The sequence below is a fragment of the Gymnodraco acuticeps genome, unplaced genomic scaffold (genome assembly GCF_902827175.1).
Source record: "Gymnodraco acuticeps unplaced genomic scaffold, fGymAcu1.1, whole genome shotgun sequence".
Classification (NCBI taxonomy): domain Eukaryota; kingdom Metazoa; phylum Chordata; class Actinopteri; order Perciformes; family Bathydraconidae; genus Gymnodraco; species Gymnodraco acuticeps.
The window spans coordinates 836,060-859,290 of NW_022989931.1; the positions used below are offsets into that span (position 1 = coordinate 836,060).

At 42.8% G+C, this 23,231-nt stretch overlaps 1 protein-coding gene across 1 annotated transcript in view; it reads left to right on the forward strand.

Moving 5' to 3' along the window:
* LOC117542329 (homeobox protein Meis1) overlaps positions 1 to 23,231 on the forward strand; it is a gene marked incomplete in the record, with an annotated part of 68,844 nt that overhangs the window by 25,969 nt on the left and 19,644 nt on the right. Inside the window, 1 exon segment of the mRNA XM_034209939.1 lies at positions 17,636 to 17,712. Coding sequence (XP_034065830.1) covers positions 17,636 to 17,712 — 77 coding nt within the window.

Sequence of the window (23,231 nt, forward strand, 5' to 3'; positions counted from 1 at the left end):
TTGCTCTTATTCACACATTTTCTATCTTTCTGGTTCTGCTCCTGTCTTATTTGATATACTTGCACTCAAAGGAACATGTACACGCACACACACCCACGGACACACTCATTGACGCTAACACCACCCTCTCTCCTCCGCCATGTATTTCAGTTCGTACGGTGAACTCTTCAAAGACACAGGCCTGTAATCTGCTGGCGATCTCAGCAGCCTGCTCATCTGCTCAAACTGAATAAGGTTTAACCAAGGAGAGACGCCCGCGGCCATAACTGCAGATACATAGATGAACCTTATTAAGAACAAATCTGTCATTATTTAACAGATGCCTGGGATGCTGTAAAAGCTCGTGGTTTTATATTTATTCAATTAAAGCGGGTAATGTGAAAACCGTTAACAGCTGACAAATTGCTCATGGAGAAATAGTGTGGGAAAAATATATTTTGATGCTGAAATACAGCAATGTGACTGTGTGAGCAAACAGTACATTGAATTATGTCTCCACACATTTGCTGAGGCCCGGGGAAACCATTTTGCTGTTTGATTATGGATATTGCATGGGCTTCTTTATTTGTAGATATCATTGATGTTAATGGTATGCATTGCACATTTAACAGTGCTAATGGCATATTGGAGGAACTGTTTCATTGCGTACACTGTAGTGTGGCATTTGGCCGAGACATATAGTGTATATCTATGCACACAATATATACACACACATCTCACAAGGCTTCTTATACTTTTTGTTTCTCTTTGTGCTATCCCCTTTCCATCTGACCCTCACCACCTCCTTTACAAACCACCGGCTCTCCATCACACACATAACACACACATCATCACACATACACACTAACCTCTCCTCCAACTCCCTGACCTCAACCCATACACCTTCGGGGCTACAGAGGAAAGGTGTTTGAAACATACACACATCCTGTCTGTGGAAATAGAGTTCAGCACACACTCTGCAAGTGAAACGCACACACACACAGCAACACATGCACTGTGTCATATTACACCATGAGGGAGGCTTCTTAGATCTCAAACAGGGGATAAAGAAGAGGGGGATGAGGACGATCCATCATCTTTTTTTACCTGGAAGAAATAAGAAGTTGACCATGTGTACATACAGGCACACAATGGCACATATGTTATATTGCTTTATGGCAGAAAACAGGAGGAAGCTCACAGTGACGTCACAGTTAAACATTTCAGGAATTCGTTGGTGGAAAAATCACTTCAAATATGTCTATCCTCTTCAGATGAAAAATAAATGAAATCCAGCCGGAGAGGAGCACCGTCCTGATCGTTTACGGGAAATGTGGTCTTCGTTTTGAGAAACACTAGCATTAACAATGGTGTCAGATGGTCTTATATGTTTACACTTATCATTCTTGTTGTCACCATTAATCTAATCACCAGATATCTGTGTTTATAAATGCTACACATAGCACCCCTCGTGCAAAAACATTTACAGTATCTCTTGCACTGGCAGTATGTCTCTGCTGGTACAAACATAAACACAGACATCTGATCCAGGCTCATCCATCAGCTGGCCTGCCTTTGTTTCACAGAAGGATGGAGGATGAGTCTGGCCTCTCAGAGATAGACACAATGCCAATTAGGGACACACAGACGCATGCATACACACACTAATTCATCGTGAGTGCTGTGGCTAAACGCAAACCTGAATACAGGAGCTGTTGTTTCTCAAGTATAACAGATATGCAGGGTTTGACAGTGGAGAGACGATGGAGCAGAATTGGGTAGGAGTTTGGATACCCACCTTGATGTTTTTTTTGTTATGCGCCCTCACATTTGGACCCTCAGGGGACTTCTCATTGCCGAAGCGGAAGGGGAAGGTGGGTGGCTTCATACGGTTGTTTTTTAGGGTTGTTTTGAAGACATTTCTGCATCTCGCTTATCCATCAAGAATGCTAATTTCCAAAGGCATGCTACAGACGGAAAAGGAAATTATTTAAAGCAGCAGTGTTTGTTATGAGCATGGACACCAACAGTAGTACATGTTGTATTACTCCTCGATTCAACGCTGGCAGGGTCAAAACCACAGTACATGAAATATGCTTCTCTCTGTGGTGTGATGTGTGCAGTGACAGATAGAGCAATGGTATTGAATTTGTGAGGATGACGACAGTCGCAGCACGCCGTGTTCCCTCCAACACGCCCAATGAGCTCATGTGCTGTCGACAGCACTTGTGGTGTTCATCATCGGAAGAATTTGGCTGCTCTGACGGGGAGCGACTAAAACTTTAGCATTAACCTCCTGTCACCGATGGCTCGACATGCAGCTGTAAACTTGGTAGGGAACCAAATAAAGCTCAGGGGGCTCATCACATTTCAGTAATAATTGAGATTCTTCATTAAAACATTTGTTAAGATAATCATTTTGGGACCGAATGGGGCATTTGACAAGATAAATCTGTACAAATTCCTTGATCCAATTGATAAACTCACCTATATATGTGCTTCTATGAGAATCTCTTTGAATAGTAGATATTGTTCCATAGTGTGCAAATAATTTCTTCCCTCATAAATAACAAAAGAGAAGATATTTAACTAAATGAATTGTTGAATCATTTTAAAACTGATTGCATAACAGGCTGAGCTGCCTTGCTTTGTGTTTCAACCAAAGAGACAAGCATTGAGATGAACAAATAGCTTTTACCCAATCTCTATTTCCTTCATCCTTTCTATTGTGCAGTTGAAATCCACCTCACCCCTACTCACCCGCCCCTCCCTCCTCACAAATGGTATTTTCTTGTTTAATTTAACAAGAAATGAGTAGTAAATGAAGGCTCAGGCCTCAAATCCCCAACGCGCCCTGTGCTCTGCTCTCCACTCCCCTATGAAAAGGCAATTTGTGAAATTATGTGATAGAGTAATTAGATGGAATTCACCCCCGCCTCCCCACTACACACACCACTCGTATCCCCCTTTAGATTGTTGCCTTGCTAAACTGAAGTAGGTGTGTGTGTGTGTGCACGTGTGTGTGTGTGTGTGTGTGTGTGTGTGTGTGTGTGTGTGTGTGTGTGTGTGTGTGTGTGTGTGTGTGTGGCAGGGCAGGGCAGGGCAGGGGGTTTTGGCATTCAGAGTGTTAGCATCGCTATATTAGCCTGGCAGACTGATACACACACACCCTCATACACATTATCACTAACACTCTCATTCTGGCTCTCCTCCCCTCCTATTTGTACACAGACTCAGTGTAACGAGGGGCAGCCGTGATCGCAGCTCGTAAAAGAAGCCAACCCGCAAACCCTCAATGAGCTGAGCTTTTTTCTCCTCCTTTCTCCTCTTAAAACGTGCAAAATGCACAGAGAGAGAGTATAACAAAAATCCAACTGGAAGGCATAATCCCCCGTTAATACAATTAGAGTCTAATTTAACCGCTCGTGTACGCAGATGTAGCCGAGCTGGGGAGCTCAGTTACCCCCCTTGGAAATGTTTCCTTTTTTTTTTAAACACAGCAGCGTGCAGCAGGCTTTTGAGCAGAAACAGGTGTGAAAAGCAATATAATTCATTTCTGCGCTGGCAGAGGAGGGCAGGAGCCTTGTTTGGTGGAGGAATCCAGGCTGGGGGGTGGGCGACAGGAGGTGATGGATGGATGGATGAATGAGTGGATGGATGGATAGGTGCAATAATCGTTATAGGCATTATTTTTGTTCCTCCTAATGGTCTTAATGGTTTTGGGTGGAATGTAACAAAACATAGAAGAACAGGGCAAAGGACACTCAACTTTTTAGTCAAGATTTATTGGAATAATGCCTCTTTTAGGTTGGAGTAGGGAGAGTGTGATGGAAAATATGCATTTAATTTCTGATTTTAGTTGCACTTCCAAGGAAATGAGCATCATAAATGTGTTTTATGGTTAAGTCAAATGTTGTTATAATAGTCATACAGTGACTCACTCATGTGTTTGGTCTGTGGTGAGTAAAGAAATGATATTCAATATAAAATTCAACACTTTGTTACTGCAGCGTGGTGTAAAGTCGAGACCTATCACTTCTCAGCTATGGAAACACAAACCAGATATGTAGAGCCTCGTCTAAACAGCAGAAGTGAGGGGAGAAAAAAAACTTTGGAGGTCAGAGTTCGCCATTGCCTCAGATGCCATTAGTCTTCGCCTGTTTATTGCTGGAGCCTGGACATGTCAGCACCCTGGTCACCCGCGGCAACCCTGACCCACCCGGCAACACTGGCTCGCAACGGCAACCCAGGTCTGGAAGAAGGATGTTATCCTACTGGTGAAACCAAATGTGTTCACTTAAAGTTGTCCCTGTCCTTAATAATAATCTTTAATTTAATTTGGAGGAAAAAAGAGATGACAACAATGGTACATGTTTATAATTACGGTCTTCCTTCAATTATTGTAAGACTTGTTGTCGTAGTTATCGACTAGAAAAATGAAATGTCCTCATGACAACTTATTTCCATTTCCTCATTAATGGCTATGAAAAGACAAAAGGAAGCTAGCTTTAAAGGAGAAAATCAGCTGACTGAGTGTTTTCATTCATTTATTCATCAACGGCAACAAAGGCACGATGTCCGTCTTGATACTGTAAAGTAATGCAGTGGCCTATGTGGCCTGGTGTCTCCGATTAGCTCTTGATTTAATCTAAGTGGCAGCCGAATCTTAGGCGCCACCGCATTAGTATTTCAAAGAGGTTTTAAGAGACGACAGACATACGGACAGATCTGCCAAAGGCCTGGCGTGACACTGTGATGAGACAGAGTGGTGGAGCAAAAACAAGAGAACAAGTTAGTCTTATTCTCAGCGTTTTATTATCCGGTTTCAGATTTATCACCGGGAATGAAAATGTCTTTGGGCTCTGTCTCTCTGTGTGTGTGTGTTTTATCTTAAAGGGCTATGTTTGGGTAAATGTGTTTGTGTGACTTCTTTAGTGCATGGGTGCCACTAGAAGTGTGTGTCGTTAAGTTTGTACGAGGTCATTTTGAAGCAAAGACTTGTACGTATCAGGAGTGGTTGGTGTCAAAGAGGAGGCAGCTGAGTCAACCTGACTACCCCCACATCACACACACACACACACACACACACACACACACACACACACACATACACACACACACACACACACACACACAAACCACACACTCATACTGTGCCCCTACCCCCACATTACCCCACACCTTGTAATGAAAACATCATCAATTATCCCTCTTGACAGGCCCAAGGGACCAAAGGCAGACAGCGCTCTTTGGGGGCTTCTCTTTGTGGACTGACCCTCACAGACACACCGACTTGCCACTCACACACTTTGGAAACATTTAACAAACATGCATGTTTATTCTAATATGTGTATTAAAAGCTGATGAAACATCCTCTCCAGGTATATAGTGGTAGAGGAGGCAGAAGGTGTGTGTGTGTGTGTGTGTGTGTGTGTGTGTGTGTGTGTGTGTGTGTGTGTGTGTGTGTGTGTGTGTGTGTGTGTGTGTGTGTGTGTGTGTGTGTGTGTGTGTGTGTGTGTGTGTGTGTGTGTGTGTGTGTGTGTGTGTGTGTGTGTGTGTGTGTGTGTGTGTGGAGAGGGGGTTTGGTATGGCCGGGGCAGAGGGAAGCCATCAGTCTTGACACGGACTCCTGAAAGGCCATCTGTTTCATGATTGATGGACAGAATGATGGATGGAGGAGTAGATGGAGAGAGGGGTACAGTAGATAGACAACTGACACATGGCAGATGTTGGCAGTTTGGAGGATATATTAGTTTCAGAAAATAAAATGGTGACATTTTAACGTAATTTATGACATTGGTCGATCATATGCTAAGATGATCTATTCATTGAGTATTGTTTAGAAAAAAACAAACCTATATGCTTTTGTTTTGTATTTTTCTTAAATCAAATAGTATCATTATCCCATAGTTCCTTTTGCCTTGGTAGAGATGTTGCTTCCCCCCCCCCCCCCTACTTTATAACTTTAAACCATCTTAATGCATTTTGTAATGTTGGTTTCTAAGGACAGTTTATCCGTTTCAGTGTTTCTGCCAAGAATCGGATTAGGTGATAAGATTTATCAAATGCTAAAGAATATACTTTTGGTCCATGGGATTGTTTAAGTCACTACAGAAAAATCGAAATAAAAGGCTGAGCATTAGTTGCTAAATATTTATATTGTTCAGGTCAGGTCAGCACACAGTTGCTTTACGTCACCATCAACACTTTATTTCAGGGTTTTTTTCCACTTTCTTCTCTGGTTCTTGTATCGTTTTACCCCTCTATTTAAAAGCCCTCAAGGGCAGTTAACTTTTAATTCATGCCACCTTTGAACTTCTCCAAAATGTCTGCCGTAGATCTGGTCCAAAAGCGTCTCTGTGTGTGTGTGTGTGTGTGTGTGTGTGTGTGTGTGTGTGTGTGTGTGTGTGTGTGTGTGTGTGTGGGCGGGTTGGAGTGTTTCCTTGAGATCGTGAGAACTTTACAGACCCTCAAGGTCGGTCAGTAGCACTGGAGGGGATCACCATTCGCAAGAGACCTAACATGGCTCCCCAATACACACACACACACACACACACACACACACACACACACACACACACACACACACACACACACACACACACACACACACACACACACACAGGAACACGAACACGCACACATTTAGGATCAGAATCTCAATGGTTGTTGTTTTTAGTGTTTTAAATGAAACACGTTTAAATGATTAAACATCAGACTAAGAGAATACCATCATTACGATCCTATTCTTCTTTTGCCTTCTTTTTATTTCCTTCTCCCCTCCCCCAATCCTCATATAATTTCATAGTTGGGAAACTATGAAACAGTTTAGTGTGTGGTTTCATTGTTGTACGTCTGAGTGATTGATGGCTTCATTCTGAAGCTGTGTTTCACACTCGTTCCATTTTTCATTATCAGCTGTATGTGATGAGTGAGTGTATGAGTGTGTGTGTGTGTGTGTGTATATGAATGTGTGTGTGTCTTCAGAGTGGACAAAGACCCAATAACTGGGATGTGTGAAATCGTTCTTGGTTTGGTACCCACTGTACTACTTTACGATCATTTGCAAAATCCGAAGAAGGAGCTCACTCTCACTCAGACACACAAAACCGTTCAGATGCAAACACACACACACACACACACACACACACACACACACACACACACACACACACACACACACACACACACACACACACACACACACACACACACACACACACACACACTTTTGCATAGGCCCACAGCAGTGATGTCAGGGCCTGGGTGGGGTGTGGAGTTCCCCACCATCACTGTGGTATGTATTGGAGAGTGAGTGGCAAGTTGACGTATGGAAGAGTCAGGGGAAAATATTGTCATAAGTCTGTGGTTAGCTTGCCATGACTTTATCCAACACTTAGAGATTAGCAATGCTAGCACTTTAGCCTGTAAGCAAATACATTACCTCCAAGATTCTCCCTTTGTTCTTTCAAAACAACTCTACTGTAAACAAACTTGGGTAGTCAAATGTTCACCTTCCAAGAAACAGAGTTTAGCAAAGCCTCTGTGCATAGCATGATTTTGTTCAGCCAGTGATATTAAATCTGCTAAGTGTGAAATCACATTAGCGCTAGCTGTTAGCCATTATCCATTAGGCTGTGTTTGGTGATCCAGAGGATTGTGGGATCTTTTCTGGCTGGAGTCAGCAGCTCAATACCTTTTACTTACAGCAACTGCAGCAGCCTGCCCTAGATACACTTGGAGAGTGTGTGTGTGTGATTGCATATGCAGTTGTGCCATTATTTGTATGTGTCAGCTTCATGTCTCTTTTGTAAGTGCTGTGTATGAGTGTGTGCGTGTCTTTGTGTCTCATTCCATGCGTGTGCTCGATGGATCCTGTGGCTTTGCCGTCGTGGTAATCAGTTTGCGCCTTGGCTGAACTAATTTATCAATTCAGTTCCTCCCACTTGTATTCTCCCCCATGCGTGAACCCTCTCTCTTTCCCTCACACTCTTACTCCCCCTCAGACAAAACACTTATTTCTGAAAAACCATAAGGGTTTCCTATCTTTTATGCATGCCTTCTGCCTCTCTGACTTTCCTCTGCCTCTCCTCTTTTTGCCATGACTTCCCCTCACTTACTTTTCATATAATGTATAGCTGCCTTACATTTTAATGGCCTCGAACCATGATATCATAGCAATATAGGTGCGCTATTTCAAAGGCATTGGGAGAGGGCTATGATTCATAGATGAAATGTTTTGTGATATATATTCATAACTCATCATTTTACACCGACTTGTCTTATAATGTTATCATTGAAGCTTTCTTTATAAAACACTGTTAGGCTTATATTGCATTACAGCCAGGTGGCATTAAGGGTATACCCAAAGGAAGGTGGTGTTGTTACACTAGCTGACCCAAAGGGCCCCTGTTCAGTGGGACGGTCAGATGTCTGTTGTTGTGCAAGGCGATGTCTTTGACACAAGCACACGTATCTATGTTGAAATTGTTTGTCTGTAGTGTGTATTTTTGTAAGAATGTGTGTCCGCTGGAGTGAGTGAAATCATAGCTAGTGAACCAGGTGGTGAAGGCAGACTGGCAATAACTCATGGTAGAGGAGTCTGACAAAGCTGAGGGCTCGGGGAGGAGATGTGGTGGGAAAATCCACTAACTTTTGTGTTTTTAGTATGACTCCGTTTCCCTTATTTCAAGCATTTTTGTATTCGTTCTTTCATCATGTCTTTCTTTTTCCTAATACCTTTGTCTTTCAGCATACTCTCTACTTTATCTCATACTTTGTCAGCTTTGTTCTTTTCTCTCCTTTGACTCTCTCTGAAGCGTGCTGTTGTAGTGTTAGCGATTGCGGGGGGAAGTGAACAGGGCTGAGGGTGCTGCTCACTTGTTTGTTACGACAGATTAAGTCATTGATTTGTAAAAGTGGTGCACTGATGGAGAAGGCCCTCCACTGTTGAAGTCGAGGAGGGAGAGAGAAAGCAGAAGGGGGAGATTAAGGGAAACATTGGCGAGGATATTAAAAAGGAAGGAAAAAACAAGAGCTAACGGTGAAGAGGGGAGTTAAGTGGAGGTGGGAGAAGAGAGGGGAGAAAAGGAGGCAGCATGAGACAGTTAAGCAAAATACTAAATATAGAACAGAGGGGGCGAGACGGGTGAGAAAGATAGGGAGATACAGGAATGAGGGGAAGGAGGGAGGGGTGTAGCTGTACTTTGAAAGACAGAAGTAGAGAGAGGAAGCTTCATTGTTCATTCGCATTGGCTGTGTCCTCCTTCCCTCTTATGCTTGCCGCTCTAAATAGCATAAGGGAGCAATTGTGAAGTACCCTTACCTAGTTTCAACATTCCCCCAACCCAGGTTCGTTTCACCCCCCTCGGGGCCAACGGTGAGTTTCTAATTAAAACGTTGAGGGCAAAAGGGTAATTATGATAATAACATAATAATATCGTCAGGGTTATTAGAATGTTATGTGGTCCCCAAATTGCTTCCTTGGAGAGATCAGATTTCAGTGGCATTACGTAAAGTCACATTTCCTTGAAAGTCAGGTGAAATGAAATGGATTGGTCGAGGTGCAATCTGACAGTCTGATTCCCTAGTCTAAAAAAAAGCCCTTTTAGTTTCTCCTCACAATGACATATCCAACCCCCCTCCTCGTTTACTTACTTACTCCTGAGCTCAATTTATTCAGGACGGTTCATGCGGTTAGGAAGTCTAGTCGTTTGTATAATAGTTTTTGTTTTGCTGCTGTGAACTCTCCTGTAATAGCACTTTGTTTCTCTGCCCTGTTTAATGAGCTCTGTGTATTGTAGCTTTGTGTTACAAGAGGAAGTTTGTTTTCAGGCTAAAAGATCACTGCTACAATGCTAGCTCCAAGCACTGTAGCTTGGAGCTAGCATGCTGTTGCTACGAGGAGTACCCTGCTGTTTTCTCAAAGGTTTCTTTTGTACCTGACTGGGATGAGGCTTTGTGGATCCCCCCTTCTCCTCATTTACACACCCACTCCATCTCATGCAGCCCTGAGGCAGCCCACCTCCAGCTGTGGCTGCCGTTCACTGCGCCGCTTGGTGCAAGTACCGATTGCTTTGGAGTGCCTCCCTTCGCTCAAATAGGCAGTAATTACGGGCTTAAAGAGGTTTAGTGGTCCAGCAAACTACATAATCACCCCCTGAATTAGCCCCAGCTCATCAGCCTCAGTCCAACGAGCAGCGCTTACCACTAGCGCTAGCTAGCATGTTGCACCCCCTTCCCTTTATTGCACAGAGGGAAGCGCAGCAGCAGGTGTTGTGCAACATCCGGCCCCCTTAATAAATTTAGCGTCCCCTGAGCTGGAATGGGGAGGACTAATGAAGCACGCCTTCGCTCTTAGAGAAACAACCACAGTAGAGACACATACAGCAGAATTAGATTCCTACAGTATCACCAGACCTCACCCTTCTATGTTAAAGGGCCCATGTCATGGCCATTTCTGCTGATCATATTTCCATTGTTGAGGTATACTAGAATAGATTTACATTGTGCAATTTTCCAAACTCACATTGGTTTCTCATACAGCATCTCTGTAAAGTATGTGGATTCACCGGTATTCACTCTCTGTCCTAAACGGCTTGTTGGAGCTCCTGCCCCCCCCTCCCTGTGAGCCCAGTGTGCTCTGATTGGTCGGGAAGTTGCGAGGCTCGTTGCTGCGATCTGCTGCGAGGAGCGGACAGGCTTCCGGGTCGGCGATACAGCGAGAACAAGCTAAACTCATCCTGAGCACACAAACACTCACAGCCGAAGTAACAACAATAAGTGTGGCTTGATATTGAGTAAGAAAAAGGTTTATAACGCTGTGATCATGGGTCTGCGGAGAGCATTTCTCCGCGATCCCAATTTAGCAGCCCTAAAAACATTTACCCATTTAAACAGTCGTGGTAGATACCTTGTTTGTTTTAAACATCATAAATACACAAACAACAATGCATATTTACAGGTTGTGCACCCGAATCTCCCGCTGCTCCAAACACAGCATCGTTCTTCAGTGCCCTGCGCTGTACATATCCGGCATGAATCGCTGAAAGGTTTGGGAAGCTTTGTTTTGTGAAATGCTGGCAGAGGGTGTGGCCTCTGGGTATTCACACGTCACAGTACCCAGGAAGTAAACAATGGAAAATGGGAAATCTCCAACGAGGCATTTTGGGGCAGCATAGACTGTGTTAGAGTTTTACTCGCTACAGGGTGTACTTTGAGGGTTTTTGACTCTGCAGACCGTTTACATAAAAACCTTCATAACACACAAGGTGACGGGTACTAACCGGAAAAGCATGACGTGGGCCCTTTAAAGAAAACAATACAGCACTTTGTCAAGACTTGAGACTCGTCATGTGCATGCATGCTATAAGCTTCAGTATACATAAAGGCTGGAGACCCACCCAACTGCAAAGCACACGGATCGTTGTTCACACCCTGCAGCTACAGCAGGAACCGATCCAGCGGTGGCTGCCGCCGAGCGTTATCTTATGTGCCTTTAGAGTTTTAGAAAAGCGATGAATGATGCTAATCATCAATTATCAGGGAAGAAGCTGGTAATGCTGTACATTGTCTAATCCACTTTGTACTAGAGCTTTAATGACATACTTTTCACCCTTTGCCTCACCATGCAGCTAACTCGATGTATCTCATTCCCATAGGCAAGAGCGCTGTGAGATTTCCCTAAATCAACAAAAGCTGTTTTTTGAGAGGAAAAATGCTCATTAATGAATGAAAAGCCCAAGAACATCTGTTTTTTCCCTCCATATTTTATCTTTAGAAGAGATGGAGAGATTTGATGACAAAAACACTTTGAAAGGGGGTTACTTTGCCCTATCTGGTGCATATATCGGGATTCCTTAAAAAAAAGCGGTGATAAATTATTCATGCCTAAGCTTTAAGTTAGTCCAAAGCCATAAAATAGGCAGTTTCCGCTTTTCTTTGTGCTTTACAGCACTTGCGCAGACTTTGCAGACAAAACTCTCATCCGATAGTTGGTTCATTTTGAGTCGCTCAAAAGATCTGTTTTTGCTCCGTTTTGTTGTTTTGCATTGGAGCAGCTCGAATCAGAGGAAATTAGGTTAGGGGTGCTTTGTTTTTTTCTGTTGTTGTTTTGTTCCCTCTCACTCCCTTTTCTTTTTTTACTTTAATCCCCCCTTTCTCCCCCAGCCTGCTTTGTTGCTGGGTCCCTGCTCCCTAATGAAGTCAAAGGGATGTCAGTCGATGCCACCTACACAGAAAGGAATTTGAAATGGCGTAGCTCTCACAGCGCAGCGTGAGCACGCAGACAGAGGATGAAACTTCCACTCAATGAGCAAGACGTTTTGGAAATTGGACGCTTTTTGTATGACATACAACAGGCTTACATTGTGGAACGTTTTGTTTTAAAGTCTGCTTGTGCTCAGGGTTCTGGGCATTTGTTGTTAGCATAACAATGTGCTTGCTCCCCAAATATTGAAGGTAATCTCATGTCTGGCAGCAGCAAGGCTACACTTCCAGTAAATCGTGTGTGTATGTGTGTGTGTATAAGACTTTTTGGTATGATGCCCTTTTAGCCAAAAAGGCCCCCGGATTAGCCATCAGGCATTCCTGATGAGCAGCTCCGTTTCCACAGAGATTTGACCTGGGAACAGTTAAGGGAACAGACCTGGCTTTCACTTTTGCCTTAAATGACACAATAACAATGCTAGTTGTTGGTGTTTTGGGTTGTTTGAGTGTATGTGTCAGGACGGGTTGCGCTTCTTTTGCTAACAAAGTATTGTGCTGATTACATAAAAGTAAATTTCAGTAAATGTACTAACCAGTTGTTTACTTTGATTCAACGCATTTTCGGGCATTTGTGTGCCTCATGGTTAAGCCAAACCATCTGGTGGTAAAATAAGCTCACTTGAAATACCATTGACCCGCGTCTGCTACCCACAGATTGTGCAGTGTCATGGCCTCTTTTTTGAGGCACGTCACATGATTATGACAATATATGATTTTACTCTCTTATTCTTCCCTCCACCCTGTTTCATGGTTGCAGTTTTAAAGTGCTAATGTGGCGTGTCAAGCCTTTTTAATGGGATGCACGGAGGCTCGGAAAGCGCGGCTTTAAATAGAAATATATGCAGCGATAACACCATAACATTAATGGCTAAAGAAGGGAATAGGCTTATAAAGATGGAATCACGCACATTACCAAGGAGATGTAATATTTAGATGCCCGGTATCATTTAAAATGCAGTATATGTGTTTTAAGATGAATATATTTAAATATTTCTTGGGTAACAAAAAAAATCCCTCATAGAAGTGGACAACAGATAAGATTCAATTCAAATATTACCTCAAGTATGTATAATGTAACCTTATTATAAGACGCTTTATCACAAGTCATTCATCAAATATATTAACTTTATACTATTTTTGCAGCACTGTTATCTGTAATGGTTGACTTATACGCCCTGTCCAGAATAGTTTCTCCTGTTAGCAGGACGGTGGGAGTAAAGAGGGGTCTCGGAGGATATTTATCTCTTTTTTTAAACCCCTGGGGCTCCAGATATCCATTGCCATGCCTCCTCCCCTGCCTCCTTCTTCCTTTTTCCTCTCTTTCCTCCTCTCCATCTATCTATCCCTCCCTTGTTCTTTTTCTGAGGGGGTCAGAGAGGAAGACGGTCAGACAGGGAGGGGATGTTACTGATGCTCTGTTACTCACCCCCCCCCCACACACACACACACACACACACACACACACACACACACACACACACACACACACACACACACACACACACACACACACACACACACACACACACACACACACACACACACACACACACACACACACACCACACACACACTGATGTATGACCAGGCACAGCTGAACTTGTAGGCCATGCAAGCTCAGTGGCTCAAATGAGAACAAACACACACAAACATTAACACACAGTCTAATGAAGAGCAAGAGCAAGGTCTTGGACTCAAATGGACACACACCAAAACAGACATGCACACACACACACACACACACACACACACACACACAAGAAGGTTTGATAAGACACACTGAAAGAAGGGAAAACACACACCCCTCCTGGCACCCACATGCTCAGAGCCCAGCAGAGAGCGGCGAGCAGGGTGGAAACTCTCATGAAAGGAGTTGTATATTTGGAGAAGACATATCATTAAGATAGGCGGAGGAAGAAGGAAGGGAGGGAAGGATGCGCAGAAACTTTCCATCTGCTCTTTTAAAGAACATGTTATTGCTTTACTCGCTTAAGGTCTTCCTTTCTCTCTCTCTCTCTCTTTCTCTCCCAACCCGCTGAATCACTGCCAAGGGCCGTTAAGGCACCAGAATCACTCACAGACAATATTAAAACTGGCCGACTTGTTGCAGAGCGAGAAACTAAATCACAGTGTTTTGACAGATAGGAGCTAATTTGGTGGTTTAGAAAAAAAAAGAGGAAGACAAAAACAGATTTGATGAACTGGCTTTCAGACCATGTCTTCCTGGTAACTCTTCCATTTAGTGTGTGTTATTTTGTACGTAAAAAACACGTATACGTTTCTATTAGGGGCAGAAAGCAGTGCTGGAATAAGTTTTCAGATCCTTACTCAGATAAAAATAGCAGTACCACGATGTAAAAACACTCATTACAAGTAAAAGTCCTCAATTCACTTGCATACCTAAGGAAAAGTGGTATTCTAAGTAAAGTATATACTTGCATTCATGTTTAGCAAGAATTTCTTAATGCAGCTGATGCACTCGGAACTAATTTGATGAATTATATAAGCTGTCGGATAGATTTCCTGCAACTATGAATCATACAACAACATCATAAGCTTACTTATTTCCGTACTAAAATGGTTATAGTCCACAACTGTCGAACAGAGCACGCAAACACATCATTCTCCAAGTGCTGATGTCTGAGATTGCGTGCGTGTCTGACTGTGTGTGACTAGTTGCGAATATCTGTCGGTCTGAGTGTGTGTGATGGGACGCTAGAGGGTGGAAGCGCTGAAACAGGGTGTATTTGTGCTCTAACTGTGTCCCCTGGCATGGCCGCAGACCCCCGATATCACGAGGAAGACACTCCTGCTTCCACTCGTCTGCGTCACGTAGAATGGACACATTGATCTCTTCTTGTTCAATCAGCTTAGGAAAGATTTTAAAGACACATTATTCACATGATTAGCTTCAATAGGTCTGCAGTAGGAGTGTGTGTGGTGTCTATAAGTGCTCAAAGAGTCAAAAACATCAGATGACACAAGCCCTGAAGAATAATGCTTTCTCACTTCACGTGGAAGGCGAGTGGTGCCACAGATTAACAGATATTTTAATATTTATATTAGCTGATCATTCTACAGTTTGAAAGATACTTGTGCGCACACACACATCCACACAAAGGGCATGAATGAAAGGACTGTTCACATGCACATACGCACACACACACACACACACACACACACACACACACACACACACACACACACACACACACACACACACACACACACACACACACACACACACACACACACACACACACACACACACACACACGCACACGCACACGCACATGCACACACACACACACACACACACACACAGACAGACATAAAGACACACTCAACTGGTTGTAGACGAGAAGTGGACACAAATTTGGCCAGAGGCGACAATGCAATTATAACTTAGCGCATGAAATTAGCTTCCTTGTGTTCCCATTCCCCACAACCAATCACATGGACAAGGGGAGGCTGGGAAAAATCTCCCTCTGCTCTCTCTCTGCTGGGTCGTCCCAGCATTAAACACAATCCTGTTCATTATGCACTGAAAAAACTGTAATGAAAAAATGAAAACGCTGGCGCCGCACTGATTTTGCACGTCTGATTGACTATTAAGTGTGTTTTCTTGTGAGAGACACTATATTTATTATATAGTAGCCACATCTGTTGTTGGACACCATAAGAAAGAAACTAGATAAGGGTCCTGTCAGGGGTGGTCTGTTATCATCAATCTAATAAATACTTTTAAATTACAGAAGAAAATGTTTTGCTCTGATTAGACAAACCACTCAGACCGGTTGTTTTTATTGTTGATTTTTAAGATTCGTACTCGATAATGTGTGTGCTATTGCTACGATGTTAGCATCCTTAAGTGGTGTCTGTTATCAAGGAAGTACATTTTACCTTCAATATTTGTGTTGCCTTCTATTGTTTGGATTGATATATAAACATGGGGAAATTAGATTACACATTGTTGTTATAATTGCACAAAAATCACTCAGTAAAATGCAATATAAACCCTGCTTGGCAAAACACTAAGGAGCTTTTTTAATCCACTTCGGTTATTTTGTTATCTATTTTCTTTCATAAATGTATACATTGCATTTTTTTATATACATATTTCCAGTTAAAGCTATCCATTCAACCATCTATTCTCTCCCCTCCTCCTCCTCCCTCCTCTCCTCTTTTATGGCCGGCCATGGTGTTCAGCACAGTCCACGTCTTGTCTCAGTCATGAACAGCACATTGTCCTCCACGAACAAGGCTCCGTGCAACTGTGATACCCCCCCACTCTAATGTAAATCAACACACTCCCCAAGTTCACATTTATCCAATTTATTCATTCAATATATTTAAACAGGTGGCTCGACTTTAGATATTTTAACGAACACCGGGTATGAGGTTAGTCTCGGTTGTTTTCCCCACATGAACTCTGTCTATTATGCATCCATGTGTCAGATACATATAGAATAATCTCAGAGTGAGGTTAAGTCATCTTGTATCCGTAGAAAATGACCTCCTCTTGTGGTTGGATATCAAAAGAGTTATGAGAGTTAAGTTAAGACCATATAAAAATGGAGGTTTAATCATCTCTGTGTGAAAATCAATTAACATTACAGATATATAACATTGCTCCACCCTCTCACTGCATGGCAGATATTTTGACATTTAATATCTGCAAAATTAAATTAAATGACAAGCTAGGGTGGAGATAACTGTTCAAGAAAGCTTTTCTGCTCTTACGGTTTCATACAATCAGTATTTAAACTGCAAAAGTGATTACACCAAAGTGGTTAGCTTAACAGAGTTATTGTACCAACTGTAATAAGGATAAAGGCAAACAGCAGCAATAAAGAAAAGAGGTTTAATATTCTCCTGTCTGTACTCCATCGGGTTAACGTTACATATTCCCCGCTCACTGATTACATATGCAGCAGGGTGAAAGGGGGGCCGTCGACGCGAATATATTTGTGTAAGAGGCTGCCTAATTACCAGAGCTGGTTCTCCACTTCACTTAACTTTCTAATTGGCTTGCCTTTTTGGCTGCCATTAATTACAAGATTTCATATTCCATTAATGATCGGGTGGGGGGGGGGGGGGGGGGCGTTAATATGCACACACTCACACATACTTACCGTATACATCCATACAGACACACACATACTGACACCTACGCATCAATGAACATGAACACACATCTCGTTTTTTTACCTCTCATTACGCTGTATGATTTTGTGTGTGTGTGTGTGTGTATGTATGTATGTATAACCTGAACAAGTATTTCTGTGCTAAAAGGCACATCAAACCCTTTTCTTCAACAGCTAGGAGCTTCATTAAACAATTTGTGTCAGCCTTTTCTCATAGATGTTTTTTTGAATGTCTCCTGCAGCATCCCTACCCGTCAGAAGAACAGAAGAAACAGCTGGCGCAAGACACAGGCCTCACCATCCTACAAGTGAACAACTGGTAAGTCATTTCAGGGTTTTCATGCAGTCGATTTTAAGGGGTTTTGCGCCCCGAGGCTATCCAAGTTCTTAATGATCGGAATTAATGCCTGCACTCCGCCCCTATTTCCCTCCTACACACACACAGAAACACACACATCACTTACTGAACCATCCTCACCTAGATCAATCCGTCTAAAGAGATATGGCCTGGAGTGATTTTCCACACCAACAGCCCAAACTCTGCCCAAACATGAGCATCTATGTTAATTAAGTCAAACTACCATCTGAAAACATCTAATAAAATCATCCGACATGGCAAGTTGGATGATTTTATTGGATGTTTTTCCAGTCACACAAGAATGATTACTGAAAAAGTGGTAGCTCGGAGACTAATTATATGGTTTTATTTTGGTGTGTATGGCTTTTTGTAGCAGCTTTGACTGTGAAGGACATTAGTTTAAATCAGTTGGTGAACATCTCATTCACATTTAACCCTAGTTCATGAACTGTATTGTCCTTGAAGCTAGTTTAAAGCAAATTTGGTGTGTACTACGTCTGACTTGCAGCACTTCGTCTGCTTACTCTTCTTTATCCTGTCTCTCTTCTGCTGTCCTCTCCAAAAAAAGGGGAAACAGAGCCACACACTTCAGAGGTAGTTAGCCATTAACAATGTCATATTTGTTCTCCAAATGACATTTCAAAAGACGGATAAAATTGCTGCTGTAAACTTAAATTATTACACAAAAATTACCCAAATGTGAAGTTACTTTTGGCATCACATTATAGCAGCAGCTGCTCATTATCCGCTGCTCATCTGTTAAAAATAATTTCATTGGTTGTCCACTGACCATATATTCTTTTTATACATTATAATTTAGTACTTTTCTTATGCATTTAGCATTTTAAGTTGTCCTTGTTAGCAGGGAGCCTGGCTGGGAAGATCACAGCCTGATTTCTATCTTGCTTTTTGCAAATGAATGCTCTGTAAGTGCCAACCAGCCTGTTAATTGGGCACGAGCATGGCTGGCCGGAGCCATAAAATAACGTTGCTAACTAGCCGTTTTAACCTTAGGTAGCACTGTAAAAGGTAGAAAGGGGGCCTATGTCCTTGTGCAGCTAGTCTTATCAGAGAGATGGCTATCAGCACATGCTTAGTGTTATTAGCCGTGTCTAATTAAAGGGGCTGCAGTCTGGGTAACTGAGGCAGGGTCCAGGCAGAGGATGTTTGATCTGAGCGGCCCTTAAAATAATCCTTGAAAGTATCAGTTAGTTGCAAGGTACAGGCATGAAAGTGGAGACTGCAGAAAGGCAAAGCGCAGCAGAAGGAGAGGGAGAGTTAAAGAGCCAGACGGAGTGAAAAATAGATGAAGAGAAAGGAGAGAGAGATAAGGAGAGACGGAGAGAAAGAGATGAGACATGATAAATCCCCATTACCAGCAGTCTAATGATGTTAACATTATTCCCAGCCATTGTTCAATCTGAGACATCAGAGACAGACAGACATCAGATTAGGGTATGGTGTATCAGTCTATGGAGAATTCATTTTATACTGGGCCAAAAATCTTACACATACACACATACACATATACACATACACACACACACACACACACACACACACACACACACACACACACACACACACACACACACACACACACACACACACACACACACACACACACACACACACACACACACACACACTGGAAGAAAAAAGGCATCCTGACCATAGGGAATCCTGTAGAGGTTATCAAATCACGTGACCCCTCTGAAATCCACAGGGGATCAATTCCGAGATAAAGCTGTGTGTGCGTCAGTGTGTGTGTGCGTCAGTGTGTGTGTGTGAGAGAGTCAGTCAGTCAGTCACATGAACAGTAGCTTGGTCACTTAAGGCTGACTGTGTGCTCTCATTCTGTTTGTTGTGTTCATTGGTAGGGGGATAGCAACGCACCCTGAAGGTGTGTGTACTTATGCATGACCAACACACACTGTGTAAATCGTGGGAGGTTAATCTCGGTTTGTGGAAGATGTGTGTGTGTGTAAGAGAGGGGAACCGGGGGTGGTTAATCTAAGGGGTATTAGCTGTTAAACCCTGCATGCTGGGATCCCGCTGCCCCCTCACATTTTGTTGTATACAAGTGTGTGTGTGTAAGTGGTGTGAGTGTGCGTGCTTGTCCAGAGGCACATTTCCATGCACGGTTGTTCGAGCAGGCGAGCGGTACAGTGAAGCGTGGAAGGGTGATTGAGTAGGAAAACAATAAAGATGGGGTGACAGAGAGATAAAGACAAAGACATGGAGAGAAAGAGAGAATGATGAAGAATAGGAGCAGGGATGAAGATAATAAGAGAGGGAAAAAGGTGACTGGAAGAAAGAAAGATAGATGGTGAGACAATCAGAGAGAGAGAGATAGGGAGAGGTTACATTAGGGGAACTGCCATTTCGCAGGCGTGATGTCGGTTGGGAAGCCCCGTCATTGGGTGTCTCCATAGCAACCCCCGGTGATGTTACCTCCTGACCCACTGATTTAGTGAAGTCAATTTCCCTCGCTGTGATTCTGCTGTTGATGAACACACACTCGCTCACACACACAAATGTGTGCATGTCTAAATTCTAAAAGTGATACACACACACATTTTCTCATGCGTTCCCTTGCATCGAATCAGGTCTATAACTGTGACGTCAAGGACTTCAGAAAGCATAAAACACTTGAGGCAGCGCGTTTCACGGTCATATGCTGGCCATCGGCGATGGATTCATGTCGAATGGCCGCGGATGAACTGTGGGTCCTTCCTGTGTGTTGTCCCAACACAATCAAAAACATGTCTGACTGACACACAAAACACACAGCACAGTCCTGTCACATGTTCCTCTCTCTGTCTGACACACACACACACACACACACACATACACACACACACACACACACACACACACACACACACACACACACACACACACACACACACACACATAATCTCTTTACTTTCGTGTGTGCAGTGTATTTTCCTTCACATTTAAGATCACACACTCCTACACCCACATACTGTCTCTCCTTGCGCGCACACTCACACACACACCATAGATGTGTTAACACACATGTCGGTGTGTATTATTGATGAGTGAGCACGCAGTAGGGCTCAACAGATTAAATAAAAATGCTAAAGGCCAGCAAGGGGGCGCAGATCACTCATGAATTATTGGCAGAAATACGCTGCACAAGGGAATCTCAATTTGAATGGGAAAAGTGTGTGAGGTAATACGTGTGCACATTCACACAGCAGAATCTTACATACAGAACGTACACACACACAATGTAAACACCCATATGGAAACACTTTGACAAGTCCCTACATAGATGCCTGTACAGTATATACACACACAGAAATGCCAAGTCACACACAGAACGTATGGACATATACACACGAGGATAAGAGTGGATTGTTCCTACACACACGTACTATCAGATAAGTCACCACATGACAAACAGACACACATTCACAGGTACAACTCAATAGGCTTATTTAACTAAACACACAGACATACAGTTACACAACAAAAAAACTAAACAATTAATGAAGAAAATCCATTATTTTACTCCAAATTTGTATTCCAAAATGCATTTTGGAGAGCCACAGACAGAAGAGAGCCTCCGAATGATTAGTTTATTCTAAGTGTCTTTAAACAATACGACCCTTTACCTACTCACACATTGTAAACAACTCTGCAAGGGCAGCAGCTAAAAGCTTCAAGCGGAACAAATAAAACGTCTTTCTCTCTACTTTCCCTTTTCTCCGTCTACAGTCAGTATCTCTCTGCTAAGTTCTCCTAACGCTCCGGTGATGTAAAAATCGATGGCAAGGTCATCAGGTTTCCCTTGTTGGCCGCCCCTCCCCTTCCTGCCTGCAATTTAATAATGCCCCTTTAAAGGCAGTGTTTAAGCCTCGCCGAGCGATTGTTTTGTCAATAAGACCTCCTTTTACGAACGTCTTAAAAGCATAGACAGGGAGAGAGCGAGAGGAGAGAGAAAAAGACAGAGCGAGAGGTAGTATTTAAGAGGGCAGAGTGGACGGACGTTGAAGCTATTTAGGAAGGAGCAGCGTGGCACGTACATATATGCCGCTTATCGAGTTTCTGAAAGGACGAGCTGAGGGAAGGGGAGATGAGTGGGAGGTGGAGAAGTGGGGCAGGGTGAGAGGAAAAAACATGACAGCATGGACAGAGAAGAAACCAATAGTACTGTACAGTTTGTTAAACATGGATGTAACAGTGCATAATCAATCAAAGGATAATTCATCTGGGGTCTGACCATTGTTTTGTTAAGTTATGACAGCAATGTACTGTTCTGCACGAAGTTGTGAAGTGACGAAGCTAAACAGGATTCAGGCGGAACAGGAAACAAAGTCAGATGATCAAACAGGTTTTAAATGAACTCCCAGTTCAGGTTTTGAAGAGACAATAGAGGAGAATGTGGAAGTCCTTCCATAAGTGGTCTGTTGTAAATATTCCTTGTCCGTGTCCACTCACTTCTGGTTTTACCACTTCATGACAAAGGTGGAAAGTAACTCATTTATTAACCACTTTGAGTATTTCAATGTTATGCTATACCACTACATCTCAAAGGTTAGCAAATCTAGCTGAACTAGTTCACAGCCTCTGATAGCATCTGACAAAGCTCTGAGATGTTGCCAATAGATATTCCTTAGAGCAGCGGCGTTCCGCTGCTCGAGTCCTCACTAACACTAAGAAAGTGGATCACATCACTCCTGTTCTGAAGTCTTTACACTGGCTTCCTGTGTGTCAAAGAATAGATTTCAAAATACTGCTGCTGGTTTATAAAGCACTGAATGGTTTAGGCCCAAAATACATGTCTGACCTCCTGCTAAATTATGAACCATCCAGATCTCTCAGGTCTTCAGGGACTGGTCAGCTTTCTGTCCCCAGAGTCAGAACTAAACATGGAGAAGCAGCGTTCAGTTATTATGCTCCAAATATCTGGAACAAACTCCCAGAAACCTGCAGGTCCGCTGCAACTCTGACTACTTTTAAATCCAGGCTGAAGACTTTTCTTTTTGTCGCTGCTTTTAATTGAACTATTCATATCTTAGATTGCACTGTAACTTTTATCCATGTGCTTTTTTCTTTTAATGTTTATTTTATTAGCTTTTCTTTTAATGACTGATTTTAAATGCCATTTTCTTAATGTCTTTCATTTTTTGTAAAGCACTTTGAAATGCCTTGTGTTGAAAAGTGCTATATAAATAAACTTGCCTTGCCTTAGAAATTCACTGCTGAGCCCAATGTTGTCATAACTAATAAAAAGAATGGCCACAACTAGATTAATTAGATCCAAGGTTGTAACAAGACTAAAAAAAGATCCTTGAAATAAACTGAGCAGGAGACAAACAGAGAGATGCTGGAACTTGTTCGCAAAAAGACTTCTGAGGTGTGTGTGTGTGTGTGTGAATGTGTGTATGTGTGTGTGTGTGTGTGTGTGTGTGTGTGTGTGTGTGTGTGTGTGTGTGAGTGGTGTGTGT